Consider the following 25,053-nt stretch of genomic DNA (forward strand, 5'->3'; position numbering starts at 1 on the left):
CCAGTTACCCCTATACTCTGCCTCTGGACGGTAGTACATGCCAATTTGAGCTTATGTTCGCTACTACGACTAGTCTGCCGCACTTCCGGCCAGATCGCCGGATATCCGTTGAGTGACCCTTACAAGTCCTTCTTGATTCTGAAGTGGAATAGGTGCCGGTGTTGGTACTGGTGTTGAATTCAGAACCGTAGCTGGACATGGGGCTGGAGGATGAGCGAAAAATGCTAACCGGGTCCGGAGATCCCAAGGAGGTAAGGCAAGGCGATCGACTCGACCCTCTCTTGAGGGTCAGGACCTAGCCCGCCAAAACACGCCCGGGTCCCTCTTGGCCCTGCTTACCCCACCCCACCCCCGGGTTTGCAGGGTCGAGAGCTGGTTCCCTTGACTCTTCCCCAGAATTCGTCGAATGACCTTGGGCAAGTAGATGATGAGTCTTTCTCTGAGCCTCATTCTGTGAATATGGTGAAGGTTTAACGAGAGTGAAAATGCTGTGTTTACTATTGTAAAAGTAGTATCTATATTTTTAGTCAATCAGTTATCCCTGACGTGACAGGTTTAGTATCTATACTTTTAGTCATTCAGTTATTCCTGATGTGACAGGTTTGGAGAGCGAGCGACCAACCTTAGCCCTGACCTCAGCTCAGGTCAGAAATCCTTGCCACATTTTCTGTTCCAGAGATCTAGCCTTACACTAGTTTGTGGAAAAAGGGGTTTCTTTTTCTTTGTGGGGGTTGAGGGGAGGTATTTTGGGAGACAGTATAGAAATGTGCGTGTATAATTCTGTGGTAAAAGAGGGAGCTCTTTCCCAGAGTAAGAATGCCGACAAAATAACAATTATTGACTACTTAGTATTTCAAGAATATGTGCTAACTAGTTTAAGCCACACAACAGTTCACGGATGAGGAAACAAACGCAGAGAGGTTAAGTATCTTGTGGAAGGACACACAGTTAATAAATTATGGGGCCAGAAACTGAACCAAGCATCATAATTCCAGAGCTAAGACATAGCCGTCATGCTTTGTAGGAGCTTTACAGAAGCCAGCTAGCTTTTGTTTCCAGTTGCATTTCCTATTTATTCTCTGTCACTTTGGGGCAGCTATTTTGCACTTACAAGTTCAGAATAGTTGGAAATTAGTTTATCCTATTATTCTTTCTAGTCTTATTATTTTCGGAAGGAGAACCAGAAAGACGTAGAGCCAGCCTTAGGAAGTTACCAGAAACTTTATCTTAGTAGGCCTCATCACAGCAATAGATGAGAAAAGGAAAGTAAATAAGTAATTTTAAAGTTAAGAAAACTGAGTTCTTTTATGAAGATCCCTTCTTGGAGATTAAATCTTTCTATTTAGTGTGATGTTGGTTTTTCTCCTGGGAAATATTACAAGTAGTCCATATTCAGGCTTGTATTTGGATTTGTTTTTCCAAAACAAGCCATGATACTTTTGACATAAAATTATCAAAGACACAAAATGATTAATATAGTATTGCTAATAGGGAAATGATATAAAGGTCTTGCTTTTGTGATAACTAATTTCTGGTTTCTAACTCAGAATGTGATTTTTTCTTTTTTTGGAAAACTTGTATAGTATGAATTTTTTATAAAAAGGGCAAGATTAAGACCTTTAGGTAATGAAAAGCTAGAACTTTACATCCTAAATAACATCTTTATGTTTAGAAGAGACCTTTGCCAGTTGTGGGAATAAATAGCCTGGGCTACAGTTACCCTGCCCTACACCTCCCAGCTTTTATGTGCTTTGGTCCTTTCTCTGAGGGTTAGAGATGAGAATGAGCCATATTTGTGTTGGAATTTTGAAAACGTAATGAGGGATTGCTGAGCTAGGTTTTATTTTTTACTTTTTAGAGAGAGGAAGGGGGAGATAGAGAGAAACATCGACTCATTGTTCCACTTAGTTACGCATCCATTGGTTGCTTCTCTTATGTGTGCCCTGACCGGAGCTTGAACCGGCGACACTGGGGTCAAGCAGGCATTGCTGAGAAGACACTACACTGTGCCAACGGCTGAGCTAGTTTTTTTTTTAATTTATTTCACTCTATACTTTTTTCTTTCCTTTCTCCCAAATGTGGACATGTGCATCACAGGTTGAAATACTGATCAGATAGACTCTGCTGTGCCCCAGATTTAGGCTTATGCTAATAATGCTTCCATGGGGAAATTTTTTTTTTTTTTTTTTTTACACTAAAGAAAGGAAACTAAGTTTGAGATTGTGCACCAGAATCAGAAAAACGATAGGAAGGGCCTGCTGTTTCCAAGCTTGTGAATGGAGACATGTAGATGTCTTAGACTGATAGTCTACTTCGAGTCTTGGGAATTTGGCAAACAAAAGGTAGTGGCTGAAACTGTCTTTTTATATATATATATATTTTTTTAATTGATTTTTAGAGAGAGAGGAGTGAGAGAGGGAAGGGGGAGGAGCAGGAAGCATCAACTCCCATATGTGCCTTGACCAGGCAAGTGCAGGGTTTTGAACTGGCAACCTCAGTGTTCCAGGTCGACACTTAAACCCACTGCACCACCACAGGTCAGGCCATGGAACTGTCTTTAGTTAGGCTCTGGCTAAAGAAGAGTTTAGGTTTGGCCATTTTTATATTCCCAGTTCAAGTTCAGAATCCAGAAAAAATATATTAGTTTTTTTTTTCTAAATTGTTTTAGTATGTTAGGACTAAATTTAGCTATTTCTGGTAATAATGGGACCCACCAGAATTTAGAACAAAATGCTTTTTAAAATTATGTAGGTTCAATATGAACATCTGGCAGCTTGAATCTACATCAGAAAATGTCTGTTTAGTGTTATCTCTCAACTAGGAGTTCCTTAGGGCTGTTGTGATTAATCAAATCATTATAGATATGAAAGTGCTTTATAAACTTTATAGTCTTGTGTGTGCTTTAGGTTGTTGCTAATGAAAGTGAGATAGTATGTCCTTATTGAAATGTATCTAGGATTAGTTTTAACCAGGTATGGTAAGGTTACAGACATGGAGACAACTGTTTTTGAATGAAGAGTTTATTACTTATAGTTCCCCAAAGAACTATAAGTTTTTTGGTTTTTTAGTATTTTTCTGAAGTTGGAAACGGGGAGGCAGTCAGACAGACTCCCGCATGCGCCCTACCGGGATCCACCCGGCACACCCACCAGGGGGCGATGCTCTGCCGCAACCAGAGCCATTCTAGCGCCTGAGGCAGAGGCCACAGAGCCATCCTCAGCGCTGGGGCAAACTTTGCTCCAATGGAGCCTTGGCTGCGGGAGGGGAAGAGAGAGACAGAGAGGAAGGAGAGGGGGAGGGGTGGAGAAGCAGATGGGCACTTCACCTGTGTGCCCTGGCCGGGAATCGAACCCGGGGGTCCTGCACACCAGACCGACGCTCTACCACTGAGCCAACCGGCCAGGGCAAGAACCATAAGTTTTTAAAAAAACCCAAAACTATAGTAATAAGGCCACACTACTTAGGGCCACATAGAGAGAAGTGCCTAGACCAGTCAGGAACAGAAGGAGTAAGGGAAACCAGACCCTTGGTTTCTGAGGGTAAGAGTGGGTGAGATAGGATAGGAAAGTTGATTGGATAGTTTGAGCTCTGGGCTATAACAGTGGTCCCTAGTTATTTGGTTCTTGGCCTTGGGGTGATTAGGACAGGGGCAATAATTGGTTTAGTGTAGGAGAGTTAGACAAAGGAAGTGGTTGGCGGTAAGGGATTTAGTTGGTTGTTTTGCATATGAGAGGCATGTCCCCAGGCAAGTTGTTTGCTATCTCTAGAAATTAGCCTGCCCTGGGAAGAGGCTGTCTCTCCAGTATTGGCAGGGCCCCTAAAATGTCAAAGCTTTATAAAATACAGAAATTTAAAACATGATTAATATAATATCCTCAGTAATTACAAGTTCACTATTATTGGGAATATATATGTCATAAAATTGCTGCTAACATTAATTTTGTTTTCTTTTTGTAGGAGGAAGAGGAGGAGGAATTAGTGGTAAGAACTTTCTCAGGTTTGGAACCATCACAGTAAAAGGAAGTTTGAGCTTCGTGAAACTCTGGAGCCATTTTAAGCAGTCTTTATATTTGACACCTTGGAGAGATTGGGAGTGGAAAAAGCCTTTAGTACTTCCTTCCTGTTCAGTGGAGTGTTTGGGGGTGTGGGCCTGGGAAGCTGAGTCTTTTCTGGGTTTGGGGCTTCTGCAGTTGTGTCAGGGAGCAGAGCAGCATCTTGAGGGCCTCACACTCAGTCATCTGCTATTTGTGGTTTAATAAAGAATTCTGGAAGAAAATTTTCTGCATGATCCCTCTCTATGTTAACATTGCCTTTCTAGCAGGGCAGCTGGTGCATAGGCCTTTCTGTAAGATGAGAGGAATTGAAATTGATAGACATTACATGTCCCAAAATGCTCTGTTAACAAGTAAGGCCTCCTATAGCTCTACTTCAAGTTTGGCCAGGTTTTTTTTTTGTTGTTGTTGTTTTTTGTTTTTTAAAGAAATTCTTTTTTTTGCCTGACCTGTGGTGGCGCAGTGGGATAAAGCGTCGACCTGGAACACTGAGGTCGCCGGTTCGAAACCTTGGGCTTGCCTGGTCAAGGCACATATGGGAGTTGATGCTTCCTGCTCCTCCCCCTTCTCTCTCTCTCTCTCACTTCTCTCTCTCTAAAAAATCAATAAATAAAATATTTAAAAAAAAAAAAAAAATTCTTTTTTTATTTATTCATTTTTTTAATTATTTTTATTTATTCATTTTAGAGAAGAGAGAGAGAGAGAGAAGGGGGGAGGAGCAGGAAGCATCAACTCCCATATGTGCCTTGACCAGGCAAGCCCAGGGTTTTGAACTGGCGACCTCAGTGTTCCAGGTCGATGCTTTATCCACTGCGCCACCACAGGTCAGGCCTATTTATTCATTTTTTAGAGAGGAGAGGGAGAGACAGACAGAGAGAGAGAGAGAAGGGGGGGAGGAGCTGGAAGCATCAACTCCCATATGTGCCTTGACCGGGCAAGCCCAGGATTTCGAACCGGCGACCTTAGCATTTCCAGGTCGACGCTTTATCCACTGCACCACCACAGGTCAGGCTGGCCAGGTTTTCTTTAGTGCCTTGTTTTTCTGTTAGGACTGAGGCTTTCAGTGCATACTGGCAAGCTTGGAAGGCAGGAATGTGAAACTTTTCCCTACTACTTAGCATCAGAATTGAATGGGAGATCCCATTCTGTTATTTTGGGGTGGGGGCAGTGTGGCTCTGCCAGCTGGCCTTCTGCTTGGTAATTCAGAGGCAGCACCTTGGTTTGGTGGTTGTATTAATCAAAGCATATGGTTTCTGGATCGCCTCCTAAAATCCTCATTTTGGTTTTTTGTTTGTCTCTTTCTATCTTTCTCCATCAGGATCCCCTGACAACAGTGAGAGAGCAATGTGAGCAGTTGGAGAAATGTGTAAAGGCCCGGGAGCGGCTAGAGCTCTGTGATGAGCGTGTATCCTCCAGGTCAAACACAGAGGAGGATTGCACAGAGGAGCTCTTTGACTTCTTGCATGCAAGGGACCACTGTGTAAGTCAGTCTAAAGTCATGACGGGAGAAAGCTTACAGTGGCTAGGGAAGACTTGGTTCTGACAACCTTTCCATCCTACCATTTATTGTAACCCAGTATATGTCAGGTACTGTAATGAGCATTTTACATAAGTAATCTTACCTAATCCTACTTCTTTCACTGGAGGCAGGTTCATCATTATCCCCATTTTACAGATAAGAAACTGAGGCTCAGAGAAGAGAAATGATATCCCAACTTGTACTGACAAACAGGGAGGAAGCTGGATTTTGTACTTTTAAGTAATAGGCTATTATTTAATTTATATCCAATGTGTCTTTTACATAGCAGTGTGTCCAAAAAGTTGTTTTGTTAGTTTGTTTTTAAGCAAACTTGTGTTTGACTCTCTTGCATATAATAGTAAGATATTTTAAAGTATAGGGTAGGCAAAGTTTGATATGATTGCTTATGTTAAAACTGATTTGGGTGGCTAATGAGCATACAAAAAATGTCCAACATCAATAGTGATCAGGGAAATGCAGATCAAAACCCCAATGAGATACCAGTTCATATCTGCTAGATTTGTCCAGTCAAAAAGATAGGTAACAGGTGGTGGCCTATGTGGAGAAATTAGAAACTTCATCCACTTCTAATGGGAACATAAATTGGTTCAGCAAGTGGAAAACAGTCTGGCAGTTCTTCAAAGGGTTAAACATAGAGTTACTATATGGCTCAGCAAGTCTACTCCTGGATATATTCCTAAGAGAAATGAAAACACATCTATATGAAAACTTGTACACAAATATTCATAGAAGCATTATTCATAGTAGCCAAAAAGTAGGAACAACATAAATGTCTATGAACTGATATATCCATATTCTAAAATATTATTTGGCAATAAAAAGAAATCAAACACTTTACCCAAAACTATAAACATAGAATTGCCATATTGATCCAGTAATTCCTCTTTTGGGTATATACCCAAAAGAAATGAAACTCTGTTCAAGGACTTGAAAAAGATACTTGTGCATGCATGTTTATAACATTCACAATAGCCAAGAGGTGGATGCAACTCAAGTGTCCAGTAATAGATGAATGGATAAACAAAATGTGATATATACGTACAATGAGATATTATTTCACCTTAAAAGGGAAGGAAACTGAGTCATGCTACAACATGGATGAAACTTGAAGACAAAGACATACTAAGTGAAATAAACCAATCACAAAAGCACAAATATCATTCCACTTAGATACCTTAAGTAGTCAAATACATAGAGACGGTAGAATAGTGGCTGCCAAGGGCAGAGGGGAGGGGGAGATGAGGAATTATTTAATGGGTACAGAGTTTCAGTTTAGAAAGGTGAGAATATTCTTGAGATTAATGATTGCAGGACAATGTGAATATATATACTTAATGCCACAAAAATGTATTATTAAAAATGGTTAAAATGGTAAGTTTTATGTTATTTAAATATTTTTATGAGCAAAGCACTAGGTTAAGATCTGGGAGTAAGGCAGGCATGGTCCCTTCCTTCATTATGAGCCAGAGGCCTGACCTGTGGTGGCGCAGTGGATCAAGCGTCGACCTGGAATGCTGAGGTCGCTGGTTCAAAACCCTGGGTTTGCCCGGTCAAGGCACATGTGGAAGTTGATGCTTCCTGCTCCTCCCCCCTTCTCTCTCTCTCTGTCTCTCTTCTCTAAAATGAATAAATAAAAATAAATAAATAAATAAATAAATAAAACCACAAAGCATTATGAGCCAGAGAACAGTTAGTAAACTGGTAAGTCTCTTGGGTGTAACTGTCTTAGGATGACCTTCACTGGTCCTCATAATTAAGGATGCTATGTCCCCCATTTAATTAGTGTTTATCACTGTTAGAAGTGACCTTATATGTATATTTCTCTGTTATTCTTTAAGTTCCATAATAGAGATATTGTGTTTACTGTTTTTACTCAGCACCTAAAACAGTACCTGGCATATAGATGTTGCATAAATATTTGTGGAATTAATGAGCACCTTGATATGGGAGGTAATCATTTCTATGGGGAAGACAAAAGAGGGACAGATTTGTGTGGGGCTTGTTTAGAGAAGGATTTCATATTAACTTTTAAGATTTTATTTATTGGTTTTTAGAGGGAGGGAGAGAGAGAGAAAGGGGAAACAGAGGAGCCAGAAGCATCAATTCATAGTAATAGTTGCTTCTTTTTTTTTTTTTTTTTTCTGAAGCTGGAAACAGGGAGAGACAGTCAGACAGACTCCCGCATGCGCCCTACCGGGATCCACCCGGCACGCCCACCAGGGGCGATGCTCTGCCCACCAGGGGGCGATGCTCTGCCCATCCTGGGCGTCGCCATGTTGCGACCAGAGCCACTCTAGCGCCTGAGGCAGAGGCCACAGAGCCATCCCCAGCGCCCGGGCCATCTTTGCTCCAATGGAGCCTTGGCTGCGGGAGGGGAAGAGAGAGACAGAGAGGAAGGCGCGGCGGAGGGGTGGAGAAGCAAAATGGGCGCTTCTCCTGTGTGCCCTGGCCGGGAATCGAACCCGGGTCCTCCGCACGCTAGGCCGACGCTTTACCGCTGAGCCAACCGGCCAGGGCCAATAGTTGCTTCTTGTATGTGCCTAGACTGGTTAAGCCCGAGGATTTGAACCAGCAACCTCAGCATTCCAGGTCGATGGTTTATCCACTGTGCCATCACAGGTCAGGCATCATGTTAACTTAAGTTCTAAAGGAAAAGATGAAAAAATTGGAAAGAGCATTCCAGGTAGAAGGGAGAGATGGGTAACTAAGAAGAATTTGCTATGGTTCAGGAGAGGTGTGAGTGTGTGAGAAAGGGAGTGGTGAGAGAAGGGACATTATCATTCTATGTCATGAAGAACCTTGTAAGCCATGACATTAAAGTGGCCCTGACCAGATAGCTGGGTTGATTAGAGCAGGCATGGCCAACAGTTTTTGTCCTGGGCCAGATTAGAAAGAAAACTTTTTTCACAGGCTGGACAAAATATTAAAATTTAAAAATGTTAAATACAAAAATGATTCATTTAAGTAAACAAAATTTTATTATGTAATTTGTTTATAAATAAATGAGTGAAAAAATTTAATATACAATATTATTTTAATAAAAATATAATTACATACCATATAAATATCCACTGTATCGCAATCAATCGAAACAATATTTAATTAATAGAATGAGCTTGAAGGGGCTATATTGCAAATAAAACAATTATTTCATTTTACAAACAGCCTGGACACGTTTTCAGTTACCAACTGCAGCTATTGTCTATGCTACAATGCCACTTGATTCAGCACACTTGACCACAAAAATAACAAATTGTTTGACCTAGGGTGCGCACTGGCAAACTCCGCCTAAAAGAATGTGGATTTCACATCGCCACTAAATGTCAAACAGTTCATATCGACTACAGACGAGTACAAAAGTTGTAAATCTTTATAATGGAATTTTTTTAAAAAATAAAGAAGTATCGCGAATCCATTCGACCAATTATTGGAAGTTAACCCTAGATTAGTCACACGCGGAATTCTTTTCCACGTATCACTATCTTCTTAAATATCTCTATTTCCAATAATCAAAGACGCTTCCGTTTCTGAGTAGCTGAGATTTTACAGTAGTGGAGAATATTAAAAATTTAATCACAGGTCACATAAACTCATTACTGTCTGCAGGCTGTATGTTGGCCATGCCTGGGTTAGAGCGTCCTGAAACACAGAGGTTGTGGGTTTGATCCTCGGTCAAGGCACATACAAGAACAGATCTGTGTTTCTGTCTCTGTCTCTCCCTTCCTCTCTCTGAAATCAGTTAAAAGAAAGGTTCAAAAATGCTGCCAATTAATGACTTCTTTTCTTTCCTTCATCTAGGTGGCCCATAAACTCTTTAACAGCTTGAAATAAATGTGCAGACTCATTCACCCGTGGGCATCATCTGGGCTCAGGATATTTCCTCATGATTTTGAACATGCCATTTGTTTCTTATTTGTATAACTATAAGTTCATGTGAACCTCATGGATTTTGGTTAGGCAAGTAGCTTCTATGTAATTAGTAATGATTCTATCTTAATAAAGTCCAGTGATCTGCAGACCTTTATTTTATTATTGGGTTTTTTTAGTTTGGGGGGGTTCTTTTGTATTTTTCTGAAGTAAGAAGTGGGGAGGCAGAGAGATAGACTCTGGCCAGGATCCACCCGGCAAGTCCACCAGGGGGCGATGCTCCGCCCATCTGGGGCGTCGCTCTGTTGCAACCAGAACCATTTTAGCGCCTGAGGCGGAGGCCATGGAGCCATCCTCAGTGCCCCGGCCAACTTTGCTCCTTTGGAGCCTTGGCTGTGGGAGGGGAAGAGAGAGAGAGGAAGGAGAGGGAGAAGGGTGGAGAAGCAGATGGGTGCTTCTCTTGTGTGCCCTGGCCAGGAATTGAACCCGGGACTTCCACACACTGGGCTGACACTCGACCACTGAGCCAACTGGCCAGGGCCAGTGCAGACCTTTATTTTAGTTTGAATTTTTTTAATTTGAAAATTTCAAACATAAGGATAGAATAATAATCAAACCCTCTGTACCCGTCACCTAGCATGTATCTCTTTAATGATAAGGACTTTAAAATTTTTTTAGTTTACCTGGATGCCACTATCACATTTAAAATGAACAGTAATTGGCTAATATTATTAAATACATAATTTTTACAGAAACTTAATCTCAAAAGTGTCTTTTGACAGTTTTTGGTCTTAATGGCCAACAAGGTTGCTTTTCTTTAAAAAAAGTTTTTTAAAAAAAGGTGAGTGAAGAGGGTATAGGTTTGTGGAGGGAGTCTAAATAGGGTGAGAAAAGGGCACCTGGGTAAGCAATGTTGGCAGTAAAGTTCGTTACATATGTACAGGTAGGATTGATCCACTAAAAAATATTGAAGATAATGGCAGCTTGCAGGAAATGAAGTTATAAATGTGGAAAAAAAGAAAAAAAAAACCCAGGATGAATCCTGCAGTGTTAAGGTATTTGTATAAACTAAATAAATAACGATTTCAATTTAAGTAAATATAGATGCCAATATGAATATTTGTAAGGAATACATATATTTCTTAGCTCAGCCCACAAAGAGGGCTTCATTCTCCAATAAAATGAACCAAGACCTCCTGGAGAAATGGATAATTTCAGGGTTAGGCAGGGAAAATACAAGATAGGTCTGGAACATTTTGTTCCAGAAAGGGAATTAGTCAAACGATAGAAATATGTGAAAAGTGCACAAAGCCACTAGTCAAATCTAGGATAATTTGAGCTTCAAAATACATGAAAACAGTATTGGATTATAGCACAATGAATAAAATAGGAGTCCATGAGTTCATACTAATACAAATAAATGGCCAGACCAGGCAGTGATGCAGTGGTTAGAGCATCAGCCTGGGGCGCTGCTGAGGTCACTAGTTCCAAACTCCAAGGTCACTGGCTTGAGCACGGGGTTGCTGACTTGAGTGTGGGATCATAGACATGATCCCATGGTCACTGGCTTGAGCCCAAGGTCGCTGGCTTGAGCAAGGGGTCATTGGCTCAGCTGAAGCCCCCCCCCTCCCCCCATCAAGGCACATGAGAAAGCAATGAACAACTAAGGTGGTGCAGTGAAGAATTGAGGCTTCTCATCTCTGTTCCTGTATCTTTCTCTCGCTAAAAAAAAATAATATAAATGAGTCAATTGGAAATTTAGTGAGGAAAGCAATACATTAATCACAAAAGGAGAAAGTACACTGGAGAAGCTTGGCAGGCAGTAACTTGGATTAATAAAGCTGATGTCACCAGTAACGGAACAGATAACTACCACCTATAGGCAGCAATGAAAAAGCATCACTAATTCCTGCAAAAAATAGATAAGCTGAATCTAAGCAGATAAATTGGAGGGCATTCTTTGAAATTAGACATTGTACAGAATTCACTGTCAAGGGAAGACTGAGGAACTTACAGAATGGAGACTAAAGAGACAAGACAATGCAACGTGATTCTAAGCTGGATCCTTTTAAAGGAATTTTGGGGACAATTTGTAAACTTAAATGGAACCTACTCTTTGATGGCAGTGATATACCAATGTTAAAGTTTGTAATTATTTTTTTACAGAGACAGAGAGGGACAGACAGGAAGGGAGAGAGATGAGAAGTGTCAATTCTACATTGTGGCACTTTAGTTGTTCATTGATTGTCTTCTCACATGTGCCTTAACCGGGGGGCTACAACAGAGTGACCCCTTGCTCAAGCCAGCGACCTTGGGCTCAAGCCAGTGACCTTGGGCTTCAAGCCAGTGACCTTTGGGCTCAAGTCAGCGACCATGAGGTCATGTCTATGATCCCATGTTCAAGCCAGTGACCGTGCGCTCAAGCTAGTGAGCCCATGTTCAAGCTGGCAACCTTGGGGTTTTGAACCTGGGTCCTCTGCGTCCCAGTCCCACTCTATCCACAGCACCACTGCCTGATCAGGCTAAAGTTTGTAATTATTAACCAAAAACACCAGTAAGTCCTAAATATGTAAGACAGAGGCTGACTTCAGACACAGTTAACAGCTCTTGCTGTGTGTCATCACAATCCTGTGTCTAGTGTTAAAATGACGTATTTTCCCATAAAAACAGTGAATAGTGATGAGGCTCTGTAGTAGTGTTAGTAATGTATGTTGCTCAAGGGATAGGGAAAATGTTTTCTGTTCCAATTTGAAAGGCTAGGTAAGCACTGTCCAATAGAATATTCTGCAATAATAGCAAAGTTCTATTGTACATTGTCCTACATGCTAGCCACTAGCCATATGTGGCTTTTGAGCACTTAAAATGTAGCTAATGTACTAAGGTACTGAGTTCTATTTATTTATTTATTTATTTATTTATTTATTTATTTATTTACAGAGACAGAGAGTGAGTCAGAGAGAGGGATAGACAGGGACAGACAGACAGGAACAGAGAGATGAGAGCATGAATCATTAGTTTTTTATTGCGCTTTGCAACACCTTAGTTGTTCATTGATTGCTTTCTCATATATGCCTTGACCATGGGCCTTCAGCAGACCGAGTAGCCCCTTGCTGGAGCCAGCGACCTTGGGTTCAAGCTGGTGGGCTTTTGCTCAAACCAGATGAGCCCGCACTCAAGCTGGTGACCTCGGGGTCTCGAACCCGGGTCCTCCGCATCCCAGTCTGATGCTCTATCCACTGCGCCACCGCCTGGTCAGGCCTGAGTTTTAATTTTTATTTCATTATAATTAAATAAAATTTGAATTAATTTATGTTTAAATAGCCATGTGTGGCTAGTGGTTACTATATTAGACAGCAGAGTCTAGCAGTTGCAAACTCAACCATTTGAATGATAATTGAGGGAAGCAGGCTCAGTAGGCATTAGAAAACTGCTTCTGCACTGTAGTCAGCTATTGCTATGTGGGAATGTGCATCCAGTGTTGCTTGATCACTTGCTAAAGAGCCAAAAATCCAAGTGTTATGTGAAATCTAGAGAGGAGGGTGGGGGGACAAGAAGTAGTTGCTTTACTAATCTAGGTGTTCATTGTTTGCTTGTGAGTGTGTTGCCTGGGCAAGCCCAGGGTTTTGAACCATCAACCTCAGCATTCCATGTGTGCCACCACCAGCCAGGCTGAAATCTAATTTTTAAATGCGGACAACTTTTTGAAAGCTTTAGGCCAAGTAAAACATCTATGGACTGGCTTTGGCTCAGTGGCTTGCAGCTGCTGGCTGCACATGAGAAAGATCTATATGTAAATAGTTGTATATAGTAGATAGAAAGTGGTCCATGCCAAAAATGAGTGCCTTGTGCTTCAGAAGTAATTCAGTATAGACAGCAAGACAGGAAAGCTTCATAGACAAACATGGCAATGAGCATCTGAGAATCCGAAGGATTTATGTTTGCAAAAATGAGCAAAGAACCACTTGAATCCTATAGTATATGCTCTTTCACCTTACTGCCCTAACTTGAGGGATGGCCAGCATTTCCCAGCCATTTTTTCCTTGGAAGTCATTTCATGATGATGTGTAATCTCACAAATATCTTAACAGATGATGGCATTGTATTTTTTGTATGTAAATTGATTATTTTGAAACATATAGCAAAGCTGAAAATTTACAGTGAACATCCCTAAATTCACTACTCAGATTTTAGCGAATGGTTAGTAAAACAGTACTATTTTTTTTTTTTTGTCAGATAGTAGGGAATCACCAAGAGAAAGAGCTCCCAGAATTCTGCTTAGAGGATGCTTGCGTGATTCTGTTGCTGAGTACTAAGCTTCAAATGAATAGAGTGAAACTCCATGTAGCCAGGCAAAGAACTACTGGGTAAATTGAATAATATCCAAAGTTAACAGAGGGCTGGGAGATGTTTGAGTTTTGACCAGTTAATGTGGGGAGTTCCAGCTGAATTTTTTGAACTGGAGTACTGAACTTGAACTCCAGAAGGACACTCAGCATAAGGCTAAAACTAGCCCTAGAAAGAGGCTACTTACAAATCTTAAACAGGAGTCTTGAAAGGATCAAGCCTGACAGAACAAAGTTCAAGACATTTTTTTTTTTTTTTTGTATTTTTCTGAAGTTGGAAATGGGGAGGCAGTCAGACAGACTCCCGCATGCGCCTGACCGGGATCCACCCAGCATGCCCACCAGGGGGTGATGCTCTGCCCATCTGGGGCGTTGCTCTGTTGCAACCAGAGCCATTCTAGCACCTGAGGCAGAGGCCACAGAGCCATCCTCAGCGCCTGGGCCAACTTTGCTCCAATGGAGCCTTGGCTGCGGGAGGGGAAGAGAGAGACAGAGAGGAAGGAGAGGGGGAGGGGTGGAGAAGCAGATGGGCGCTTCTGCTGTGTGTCCTGGCCGGGAATCAAACCTGGGACTCCTGCATGCCAGGCCGACATTCTACCACTGAGCCAACCGGCCAGGGCCAAGACATTTTAAAGATAACAAAATTCAGCATTCAACAATATAAATATCACAATACTAAGCATTCAATAAAAAATTGCTAGACCTGCAAAGAAGCAGGTAAATGTGACCAGGAGAAAAACAGTCAATAAAAATATTCAGAATAACAGAGATGATGGGGGGTAGATGGAGGAGGGTTTGGGAGCATAAATGGTGATGGACTTGACTTGGGGGGTGAACACACATTATCTTTTTTTTTTCATGGACAGAGAGAGAGTCAGAGAGAGGGATAGACAGAGACAGACAGACAAGAATGGAGAGAGATGGGAAGCATCAATCATTAGTTTCTCGTTGTGATACCTTAGTTGTTCATTGATTGCTTTCTCATATGGGCCTTGACCGTGGGCCTTCAGCAGACCGAGTAACCCCTTGCTCGAGCCAGCGACCTTGGGTCCAAGCTGGTGAGCTTTTTTTGCTCAAGCCAGATGAACTCGCGCTCAAGCTGGCGACCTTGGGGTCTCGACCCTGGGTCTTCCGCATCCCAGTCCGACGCTCTATCCACTGTGCCACTGCCTGGTCAGGTGAACACAGATTATCTTGTACCGAGATGTGTTGTAGAATTGGGCACCTGATACCTGTGTAATTATGTTAACCTGTATCACTAACAAATTCAATTTTTAAATTCTTTTAAAATTATTTATTTATTTATTTATTTGTATTTTTCCGAAGTTGGAAGTGGGGAGGCAGTCAGACAGACTCCCGCATGCGCCCTACCGGGATCCACCTGGCACGCCCACCAGGGGGCGATGCTCTGTCCCTTCAGGGCGTTGCTCTGTTGTGACCAGAGCCATTCTAGCGCCTGAGGCAGAGGCCATGGAGCCATCCTCAGTGCCTGGGCCAACTTTGCTCCAATGGAGGCTCAGCTGCGGGAGGAGAAGAGAGAGACAGAGAGGAAGGAGAGGGAGAGGGTTGGAGAAGCAGATGGGTGCTTCTCCTGTGTGCCCTAGCCAGGAATCGAACCCGGGACTCTTGCATGCCAGGCCGACGCTCTACCACTGAGTAAAAAAATTTTATTTATTGATATTAGTGTGAGAGGAAGTTGAGAGAGAGACACAGAAACATTAACCTCTTCCTTTATGTGTCCTGACCAGGAATTGAACTGGCAACCTCTGTAGTTTGGGAAGATGCTTTAGCCAACTAAGCTATCCAGCCAGGGCTAATAAATTCAATTTAAAAACATGAAAAAATAGTAGAAGAACTTTGAAATTGCTATTATAAATATGCTGAGGGATTTTATGGAAATCAACATAATGAGAGAAATGGAAAATATAATAAAATTTCTGGAGCTTAAAAATACAGTATCTGAGCCTGACCAGGTGGTGGCGCAGTGGATAGAGCATTGGACTGGGATGCAGAGAACCCAGGTTCAAAATCTGAGGTCGCCGGGTTGAGCGCAGGCTCACAAGCTTGAGCATGGGGTCGCTGGCTTGAGTGTGGGATCATAGATGTGACCCCATGGTCATTGGCTTGAACCCAAAAGTCTCTGGCTTGAGCCCAAGGTTGCTGGCTTGAGCAAGGGGTCACTTGCTCTGCTGTAGCCCCCTGGCACATATGAGAAAGTAATCAATGAACAACTAAGGTTCTGCAATGAAGAACTGATGCTTCTCATCTCTCTCCCTTCCTGTCTGTCTGTTCCTATCTGTCCCTTTCTCTGTCTCTGTCACACACACAAAAATACAAGATCTGAAATAAACTCATTGGACAAGATTAACAAAGGATTAGATAGATACTAAGAAAGAAAAAAATCATTGTCCTAAAATGTTCTTGAAGATATAAGCAGAAACTGTTAAAACTGAAGCACAAGAGATAAAATAAAAACACTAAAAATAAATGAACAAGGAAAAAGTCAGCTGTGGGACAATATCAAATAGCCCAGAAGAGAAGGAAAGTGGGGAAGCAGAAGGGGGAGAAAAAATATTTGAAGCAGTAAGGGTTGGAAATTTTCAAATTTGCTGAAAATTTTAAACTCACAGTTCCCAGAAGCTCAATATACCCCAAACAGAATAAACAAAGGAAATCACACCAAGTCACTTAAGCTAACCCGACATGGTTGAAAACCAGTGATGAAAAGAAAATCTTACCTGACCTGTGGTGGTGCAGTGGAAAAAGTGTCTACCTGGAACACTGAGGTCCCCGGTTCAAAACCCCAGAATTGTCCAGTCAAGGCACATTGGCACATTTGGGAAGCAATTACTACAAGTTGATGCTTCCTGCTTCTCCTTTTTTCCCCTCTCTGTCTCTCTCCTTTCTCAAAATCAATAAAAAATCTAAAAACAAAATCTTAAAAGTGAAAAGATGCAAAAAAAAAAAAAGTGCATTGCATATAGGGGCACAAGGAATTACTATACACTTTTCATAAGAAACAACTCATTTTTATTTATATTTTTTTTAGTGAGAGGAGGGGAGGCAGAGACACATTCCTGCATGAATCCCAACCAGGATCCACCAGTAAACCCACTAGGGGGCGATGCTCTGCCCATCTGGGATGTTGCTCCTTTGCAACTAGCACTATTTTTTAGCACTTCAGGTGGAGGCCATGGAGCCATTCTCAGCTCCATGGGCCAACTCGCTCTAATTGAGCCATAGCTGCAGTTGAGGAGGAGAAGAGAGAGATAGAGAAAGAGAGAGAAGCGAGAGGGGTAGAGTGGAGAAGCAGATGGGTGCTTCTCCTGTGTGCCCTGATGGGGAATCGAACTGGGACTTCCACATGCCCCACCCACCCTCTACCACTGAGCCAAGGGGCCAGGGCCAGAAACAACTCATTTTTAAAGAGTTGATAGAAGAAATTTTGACCCAAGAATTCTGTATCTAGTGAAAGTATCCTTATTTTTTATTTTTATTTTTTTTACAGGGACAGAGAGAGAGAGTCAGATAGGGACAGACAGACAGGAACGGAGAGAGATGAGAAGCATCACTCATCAGTTTTTTGTTGCGACACCTTAGTTGTTCATTGATTGCTTTCTCATATGTGCCTTGACCGCGGGCCTTCAGCAGACTGAGTAACCCCTTGCTTGAGCCAGTGACCTTGGGTCCAAGCTGGTGAGCTTTTTGCTCAAGCCAGATGAGCCTGTGCTCAAGCTGGCAACCTCGGGGTCTCGAACCTGGGTCCTTTCGCATCCCAGTCCGATGCTCCATCCACTGCGCCACCGCCTGGTCAGGCGTGAAAGTATCCTTAAAGCAAAATAAAGATGTTTGTTTCTTTGAGGAAGATGGGGGTTACTGCAGTACCGGACTGTGTCCCGCCCGCTCCTGCGCCTGACTCACCGCTCCTGACATGTGGGGGAACAAGTCGGTCGGGAAGCGGGCCGCAGCCATGGCTTTTCAAGATACCGGAAAGACACAGGTGGAACCGGAGGTGGCGATTCACCGAATTGGACTTACTCTAACCAGCCGCAATGTAAAATCTTTGGAGAAGATGTGTGCTGACTTGATCAGAAGTGCAAAGGAAAAGAACTTCTAAGTGAAAGGACCCCTTAGGATGCCTACCAAGACTCTGATAATCACTACAAGAAAAACTCCCTGAGGTTTATTTTTGTATGTGCCCTGACAGGGAATTGAACCCCCATCTTGAGCATGCCAGGATGACACGAACCAGCTGAGCTCCCTGAGGGGACGGTTCTAAGACTTGGAAGGGGTTTCAGATGAGGATAAACAAAGAACTCATTGACTTGCACAGCCCTTCTGAGATTGTTAAGCAGATTACTTCCAGCAGTTTTGAGCCAGGAGTTGAGGTTGAAGTCATCATTGCAGATACTTAAATCAGCCTTTTTAATAAATTGATTGTCAGTTGTTAAATAAATAAATAAATAAGATGTTTTAAACTCAAAATGAAATGTAAGAGAATTCATTGTCAGCAGAACTGGACTGCAAGAAATATTAAAGAAAGTTCTTGGCCCTGGCCGGTTGGCTCAGTGGTAGAGCTTCGGCCTGGCGTGCGGGGGACCCGGGTTCGATTACCGGCCAGGGCACATAGGAGAAGCGCCCATTTGCTTCTCCACCCCCCACCCCCTCCTTCCTCTCTGTCTCTCTCTTCCCCTCCCGCAGCCAAGGCTCCATTGGAGCAAAGATGGCCCAGGCGCTGGGGATGGCTCCTTGGCCTCTGCCCCAGGAGCTAGAGTGGCTCTGGTCGCAACAGAGCGACGCCCCGGAGGGGCAGAGCATCGCCCCCTGGTTGGCAGAGCGTCGCCCCTGGTGGGCGTGCCGGGTGGATCCCGGTAGGGCGCATGCGGGAGTCTGTCTGACTGTCTCTCCCCGTTTCCAGCTTCAGAAAAAAAAAAAAAAGAAAGTTCTTCAGTGGAAAAAATGATACTTCGATTTACACAAAGTAATGAACAGTCCCAGAAATGGTAAATACATGAGTAAATATAATAGATATTTTATCTTATTCTTGTTTGTTTCTTTTCTTCTTTTCCAAGTGAGAGGAGGGGAGATAGAGAGACAGACTCCCACATGCGCTCCCACTGGGATCCACCGAGCAACCCTGTCTGGGGCCAATGCTCTGGCCATCTTGGGCCCTGCTCTCAACCTAGCTATTTTTAGCACCTGAGGTGGAGGCTCCATAGAGCCATCCTCAGTGCCCAGGGCTGATGTGCTCAAACCAGTGGGAGGGAAAGAGAGAGGGAAACAAAGGGGAGGGGGGGGGAAGAAGGGAGAGTGGAGAAGCACATGGTCATTTCTGTGTGCCCTGACTGGGAATCAAACTTGGAACATTCACATGCCAGGCCAACTCTCTACCACTGAGCCAACTGGCCAGGGCTATCTTATTTTAAAAACTGATTTTAAAAGATAGGTAACAATAAAAAGAAGAAATTATATAAAAAGAAGTTATTAAGAGCAGAAATCTACAAAATAGAGAAGAAAGGAGAAACCGAAAAACCAAAAGGTGGTTCTTGAAAAGTTCATAAAATAGATAAAACTCCAGTTAGGCTGATCAATATGAAAGACAGAAGACACAAATTACTAATATTAGGGGACATTACTTATAGATCCTACAAATCAGGGGCAGTAACATTTTTCTGTTGCCGTAAAGATTTAGAGAGTAAATATTTATTATTATTGTTATTATTCATTTTAGAGAGGAGAGAGAGAGAGAGAAGGGGAGGAGCAGGAAGCATCAACTCCCATATGTGCCTTGACCAGGCAAGTCCAGCGGTTTGAACCAGCGATCTCAGCATTCTAGGTCAACACTTTAATACACTGTGCCACCACAGATCAGGTCAGATGGTAAATATTTTTGAAGTTGTGGGCCATATGATTTCTAAAGCAACCATTCAACTCTGTTTTTATAGCAATGAAGAAGCCACAATAAATAGAAAGATGAAAAGTGTGGCTGTGTAAAATAGAAGTATTTCAAAAACAGAATGCAGGCTGAATTTGCCTTGTGGCTGTAGTTTGATGCCCCCTGCTACAGACACTAATTACTAGAATACTCTGAACAACTTTATGCAAAAAAAAAAAAATTTAGAGAAGGACAAATTATTTAAAAGATTCAAGTTGTCAAAACTGGTACAAGAAGACGTAGAAAATTCAAATAACTAACGTTTGAATAATTCTTTGTGTGTGTGAGGACTGTCCTGTGTAGGGTTTTCAGCAGTATCTATCCATTGCAAGAAACACCACTCAGTTGTTACAATCCAAAATATCTCCAGCCTGACCAGGCGGTGACGCAGTGGGTAGAGCATCGGACTGGGATGCAGAAGGACCCAGGTTCGAGACCCCGAGGTCGCCAGCTTGAGCGTGGCTCGTCTGGTTTGAGCAAAGCTCACCAGCTTGGACCCAAGGTTGCTGGCTCAAGCAATGGGTTGTTCGGTCTGCTGAAGGCCCACGGTCAAGGCACATATGAGAAAGCAATCAATGAACAACTAAGGAGTCACAACGAAAAAAACTAATGATTGATGCTTCTCATCTCTCCATTCCTGTCTGTCCCTATCTATCCCTCTCTCTGACTCTCTCTCTGTCTCTGTCAAATAAATAAATAAATAAATAAATAAATAAAATCTCCAGATGTCACCAAATGTCCCCTAGAAGAGGGACAAAATCACCTCTGGTTGAAAATGAGAATATCAAAGAAAAAAAATTTAATTCATAAATAAAAAAATGTTCCTTTCCTCCTTACCTGGCATTCTCAAGAAAAAAAGAGAAACACTCAACTCCAGGCTCAGATGGCTTCACTGTTGAATTCTATCAGTAATTTAAGGATGAAATAATACCAATTGAATAAAGATTCTTTCAGAAAATTGATGTGAAGGGACACTTCCCAAACTAATTTTATGAGGTCAACATTACACTGACATCAAAATCAAATCATTACAGGAAGGTCAATATCCATCATGAACACAAATGCAAGAATACAACAATGTATAAAAAGACTAGTACATCGCCCTGGCCGGTTGGCTCAGCGGTAGAGCGTCGGCCTAGCGTGCGGAGGACCTGGGTTCGAATCCCAGCCAGGGCACACAGGAGAAGCGCCCATTTGCTTCTCCACCCCGCGCTTTCCTCTCTGTCTCTCTCTTCCCCTCCCCTCTCTGTCTCTCTCTTCCCCTCCCGCAGCCAAGGCTCCGGTTGGGTGCATGCGGGAGTCTGTCTGACTGTCTCTCCCTGTTTCCAGCTTCAGAAAAAATGAAAAGAAAAAAAAAAGACTAGTACATCATGAACTAGTGTTTTGGGGGCTTTTTTATGAGAGAGAGAGAGAGAGGAGAGAGAGAAAGAAAGGGAAGGAGAGAGAGATGAGAAGCATCAACTTGTAGTTGTGGCACTTTTTTAGTTGTTCATTGATTGCTTCTCATATGTGCCTGGACAAGGCGGGGTGTGTGTACTCCAGCCTAGCCAGTGATTTCTTGCTCAAGCCAGCAACCTTGGGCTTAAGCCAGTGACCATATGATCATGTTGATGATCCCACGCTTAAGCTGGCAACCCTGTGCCCAAGCTGGTGAGGCTGTGCTCAAGCCAGATAAACCCGCACTCAAGCCAGTGACCTTGGGGTTTTGAACCTGGGACTCCAATGTCCTAGGTTGATGTTCTATCCACTGCACCACCACAGGTCAAGTGATTTATATTGATTTTCTAATGATGAACTAACTTTGCATTCCTGTAAAAAAACTTCAAATAAACCGCTAGTTCAGCCCGACCAGGCAGTGGCGCAGTGGATAGAGCGTCAGATTGGGAGGTGGAGGATCCAGGTTCAAGACCCTGAGGTCGCCAGCTTGAATGCAGGCTCATCTGATTTGAGCAAGGCTCACCAGCTTGAGCCCAAGGTCGCTGGCTTGAGCAAGGGGTCACTTGTTCTGCTGTAGTCCCCTGGTCAAGGCACATATGAGAAATCAATCAATGAACAACTAAGGAGCCACAACGAAGAATTGATGTTGCTCATCTCTCTCCATTCCTGTCTGTCTGTCTCTTTCTCTGACTCTCTCTGTCTCTGCCACAAAAACAATAATAACAACAACAACACAACAGAAAAACAAACCACTAGAGTGAGAATCCAGCTTTCCATTAAACCAGACATTAAGTTACAGGAGATCTGTAAACAATTCTATTCTTCTGACTAAATTTATTTTAAGAAAATATAATTATTTTTAATAAATATATATTAACAGGTAATAGGTTTATTATTGTTGAAAAAATTTAAATTTCTGCGTCAATTTTTGTGTGTGTGTGTGTGTGTGTGTGTGTGACAGAGACAGAGAGACACATAGAAGGGGACAGCTAGGGACAGACATACAGGAAGGGAAAGAGATGAGAAGCATCAATTCTTTGTTGTGGCACCTTAGTTATTCACTGATTGCTTTCTCATATGTGCCTTGACGGGGGGGGGGGGGCTTCAGCAGACCAAGTGACCCCTTGCTCAAGCCAGTGACCTTGGGCTCAAGCTGGTGAGCCTTGCTCAAACCAGATGAGCCCGCGCTCAAACTGGCGACCTTGGGGTTTTGAACCTGGGTCCTCCACATCCCAGTTCAACACTCTTCATTGCGCCACCGCCTGGTCAGGCTCTGCGTTAACTTTTTAACTTAGCCAATATTGATAGACAAACAAAAGCCTAATAATTCTCAATAATTTTTCAGAATGTAAAGGATCCTGTCCTGGCCGAGTGGCTCAGTTGGTTGGAGCGTTGTTCCAACATGCCAAGATTGTGGGTTCGATCTTCAGTCAGGGCACAAAGAAAAATCAACCAATGACTACATATATGAGTGGAACAACCTATCGATGTTTCTCTCTCTCTAAAATTGATAAGAAAAAAAAAATTCATAAAAAAATGTTAAGCCTGACCAGGCGGTGGCGCAGTGGATAGAGCATCAGACTGGGACGCGGAGGACCCAGGTTCAAAATTCCGAGGTCGCCAGTTTGAGCGCGGGCTCATCTGGTTTGAGCAAGGCTCACCAGCTTGAACCCAAGGTCTCTGGCTTGAGCAAAGGGTCACTCGATCTGCTGTAGCTCCCCCCCCCCATCAAGGCACATATGAGAAAGCAATTACTGAGAAACTAAGGTGCTGCAACAAAGAATTGATGCTTCTCATCTCTCTCCCAGTCTGCCTGCTCCTCTCTCTGTCTCCATCATAAAAAATAAAAATAAAAAAGTTAAGGAATCCTGAGACCAAAAAGTTTGAGAATCATTGATTTGAGAATCATTGATCCAGTCCAATCTTTGCTCCCCCATATTATAAATGGGTAGGCTGAGGGCTGGAATGGCAAAGGGTCCTGCACAAGAAGATTTTGGCTCTGGTCCTGACACTCTGTATTTGCTGTAAGCCTTTGAGAACTAATGAGGCTCAGATGCTTCCTCTCAGTGTATTTGATCTCTCTTCATTGGATCCTTGTCTGGATTTAAATGTCTGATTTTTTTTTTTTTTTCATTTTTCTGAAGCTGGAAACAGGGAGAGACAGTCAGAGACAGACTCCCACATGCGCCCGACCGGGATCCACCCGGCACGCCCACCATGGGGCGACGCTCTGCCCACCAGGGGGTGATGCTCTGCCCATCCTGGCGTCACCATGTTGCGACCAGAGCCACTCTAGCGCCTGGGGCAGAGGCCACAGAGCCATCCCCAGCGCCTGGGCCATCTTTGCTCCAATGGAGCCTTGGCTGTGGGAGGGGAAGAGAGAGACAGAGAGGAAAGCGCGGCGGAGGGGTGGAGAAGCAAATGGACGCTTCTCCTGTGTGCCCTGGCCGGGAATCGAACCCGGGTCCTCTGCACGCTAGGCCCTGAATTTTTTTTTGCCTGACCTGTGGAGGCGCAGTGGATAAAGCATCAACCTGGAAATGCTGAGGTCGCCGGTTCGAAACCCTGGGCTTGCCTGGTCAAGGCACATATGGGAGTTGATGCTTCTAGCTCCTCCCCACCTTCTCTCTCTGTCTCTCTCTCCTCTCTCTCTCCCTCTTTGTCTCTCTTTCTCCCTTTCTCTCTCCTCTCTAAAATGAATAAATAAAATTAAAAATAAAGTAAAATAAATAAATGTCTGAATTTTTTTTGTTTGGTTGGTTTAAAGGCCTTTCTCTATAGCAGTGGTAGTCAACCTGGTCCCTACCGCCCACTAGTGGGCGTTCCAGCTTTCATGGTGGGCAGTAGCGGAGCAACCAAAGTATAAATAAAAAGATAGATTTAACTATAGTAAGTTGTTTTATAATGATTTATTCTGCCAAACTTAGCGAAAATCTGACATAAAGTACTTGATAAATAATTATTATTATATGCTTTAACTTGCTGTAACTCTGCTTTATAAATTTTTTTTTAAAGAGAAGAAGCTAGTTTTTTTTAAGGTTTTAATTTAATTATTTTTATTTTTATTTCATTTATTCATTTTAGAAAGGAGAGAGAGAAGAAGAGAGAGAGAGAAGGGGGAGGAGCAGGAAGCATCAACTCTCATATGTGCCTTGACCAGGCAAGCCCAGGGTTTCGAACCGGCGACCTCAGCATTTCCAGGTCAATGCTTTATCCACTGCGCCACCACTGGTCAGGCCTGCTTTATAAATTTTATAAAGTAAAGTTACTTCCCTACTTTATAAATCACCATTACTGTGGAACTAAGGTGCTACAACAAAGAATTGATGCTTCTCATCTCTCTCCCAGTCTGCCTGCTCCTCTCTCTGTCTCCGTCATAAAAAAAAATAAAGTTAAGGAATCCTGAGACCAAAAAGTTTGAGAATCATTGATCCTTGGTGGGCAGTTAGAAAATTTTACTTCTAACAGAGATACAAAAGTGGGCGGTAGGTATAAAAAGGTTGACTATCCCTGCTCTATACATATCTCCCTCCACCTTACAACTGCCACATCCCTATATCAAACTTTTTATTTATTTATTTTTAGCAAGAGACAGACACAGGAAGGGAGAGAGATGAGAAACATCTACTTGTTGCAGTACTTCGGTTGTTCATTGATTGCTTTTTCACAGGTGCCTTGACTGGGGTACTAAGACTGAGTGAGTGTCCCCTCACTCAAGCCAGCGATCTTTGGGCTCAAGCCAGCAACCATGGGTTTATATCTCCGATTTCACACTCAAGCTGGTGAGGCCATGCTCAAGCCAGTGACATGGGGGTTTCAAACTTGGGTCCTCAGAGTCCTGAGTAGATGCTGTATCCATTACACCATTGCCTGCTCAGG

At 42.9% G+C, this 25,053-nt stretch overlaps 1 protein-coding gene and 1 pseudogene across 1 annotated transcript; both read left to right on the plus strand.

Annotated features, from left to right (window-relative positions):
* Window positions 1–94: 94 nt before the first annotated feature.
* Window positions 95–9,608, plus strand: UQCRH (ubiquinol-cytochrome c reductase hinge protein). The gene is made up of 4 exons (XM_066376197.1): window positions 95–251; window positions 3,958–3,981; window positions 5,371–5,532; window positions 9,391–9,608. The coding sequence occupies exons 1-4, from the start codon at window positions 198–200 to the stop codon at window positions 9,421–9,423; spliced, it is 273 nt and encodes a 90-aa protein (XP_066232294.1). The 5' UTR covers window positions 95–197; the 3' UTR covers window positions 9,424–9,608.
* An 8,158-nt stretch (window positions 9,609–17,766) lies between these two features.
* Window positions 17,767–18,217, plus strand: LOC136398304 (small ribosomal subunit protein uS10-like; annotated as a pseudogene).
* Window positions 18,218–25,053: the final 6,836 nt, after the last annotated feature.

The sequence above is a fragment of the Saccopteryx leptura genome, chromosome 3 (assembly GCF_036850995.1).
Source record: "Saccopteryx leptura isolate mSacLep1 chromosome 3, mSacLep1_pri_phased_curated, whole genome shotgun sequence".
Lineage (NCBI taxonomy): Eukaryota > Metazoa > Chordata > Mammalia > Chiroptera > Emballonuridae > Saccopteryx > Saccopteryx leptura.

Excerpts from the sequence above, each read along its gene's own strand:
- UQCRH (XM_066376197.1), top strand. The coding sequence starts at position 198 with ATGGGGCTGGAGGATGAGCGAAAAATGCTAACCGGGTCCGGAGATCCC. Across the intron at positions 252-3,957 it reads GGTCCGGAGATCCCAAGGAG|GAGGAAGAGGAGGAGGAATT; the intron begins GTAAGGCAAGGC and ends TTCTTTTTGTAG. Across the intron at positions 3,982-5,370 it reads AAGAGGAGGAGGAATTAGTG|GATCCCCTGACAACAGTGAG; the intron begins GTAAGAACTTTC and ends TTTCTCCATCAG.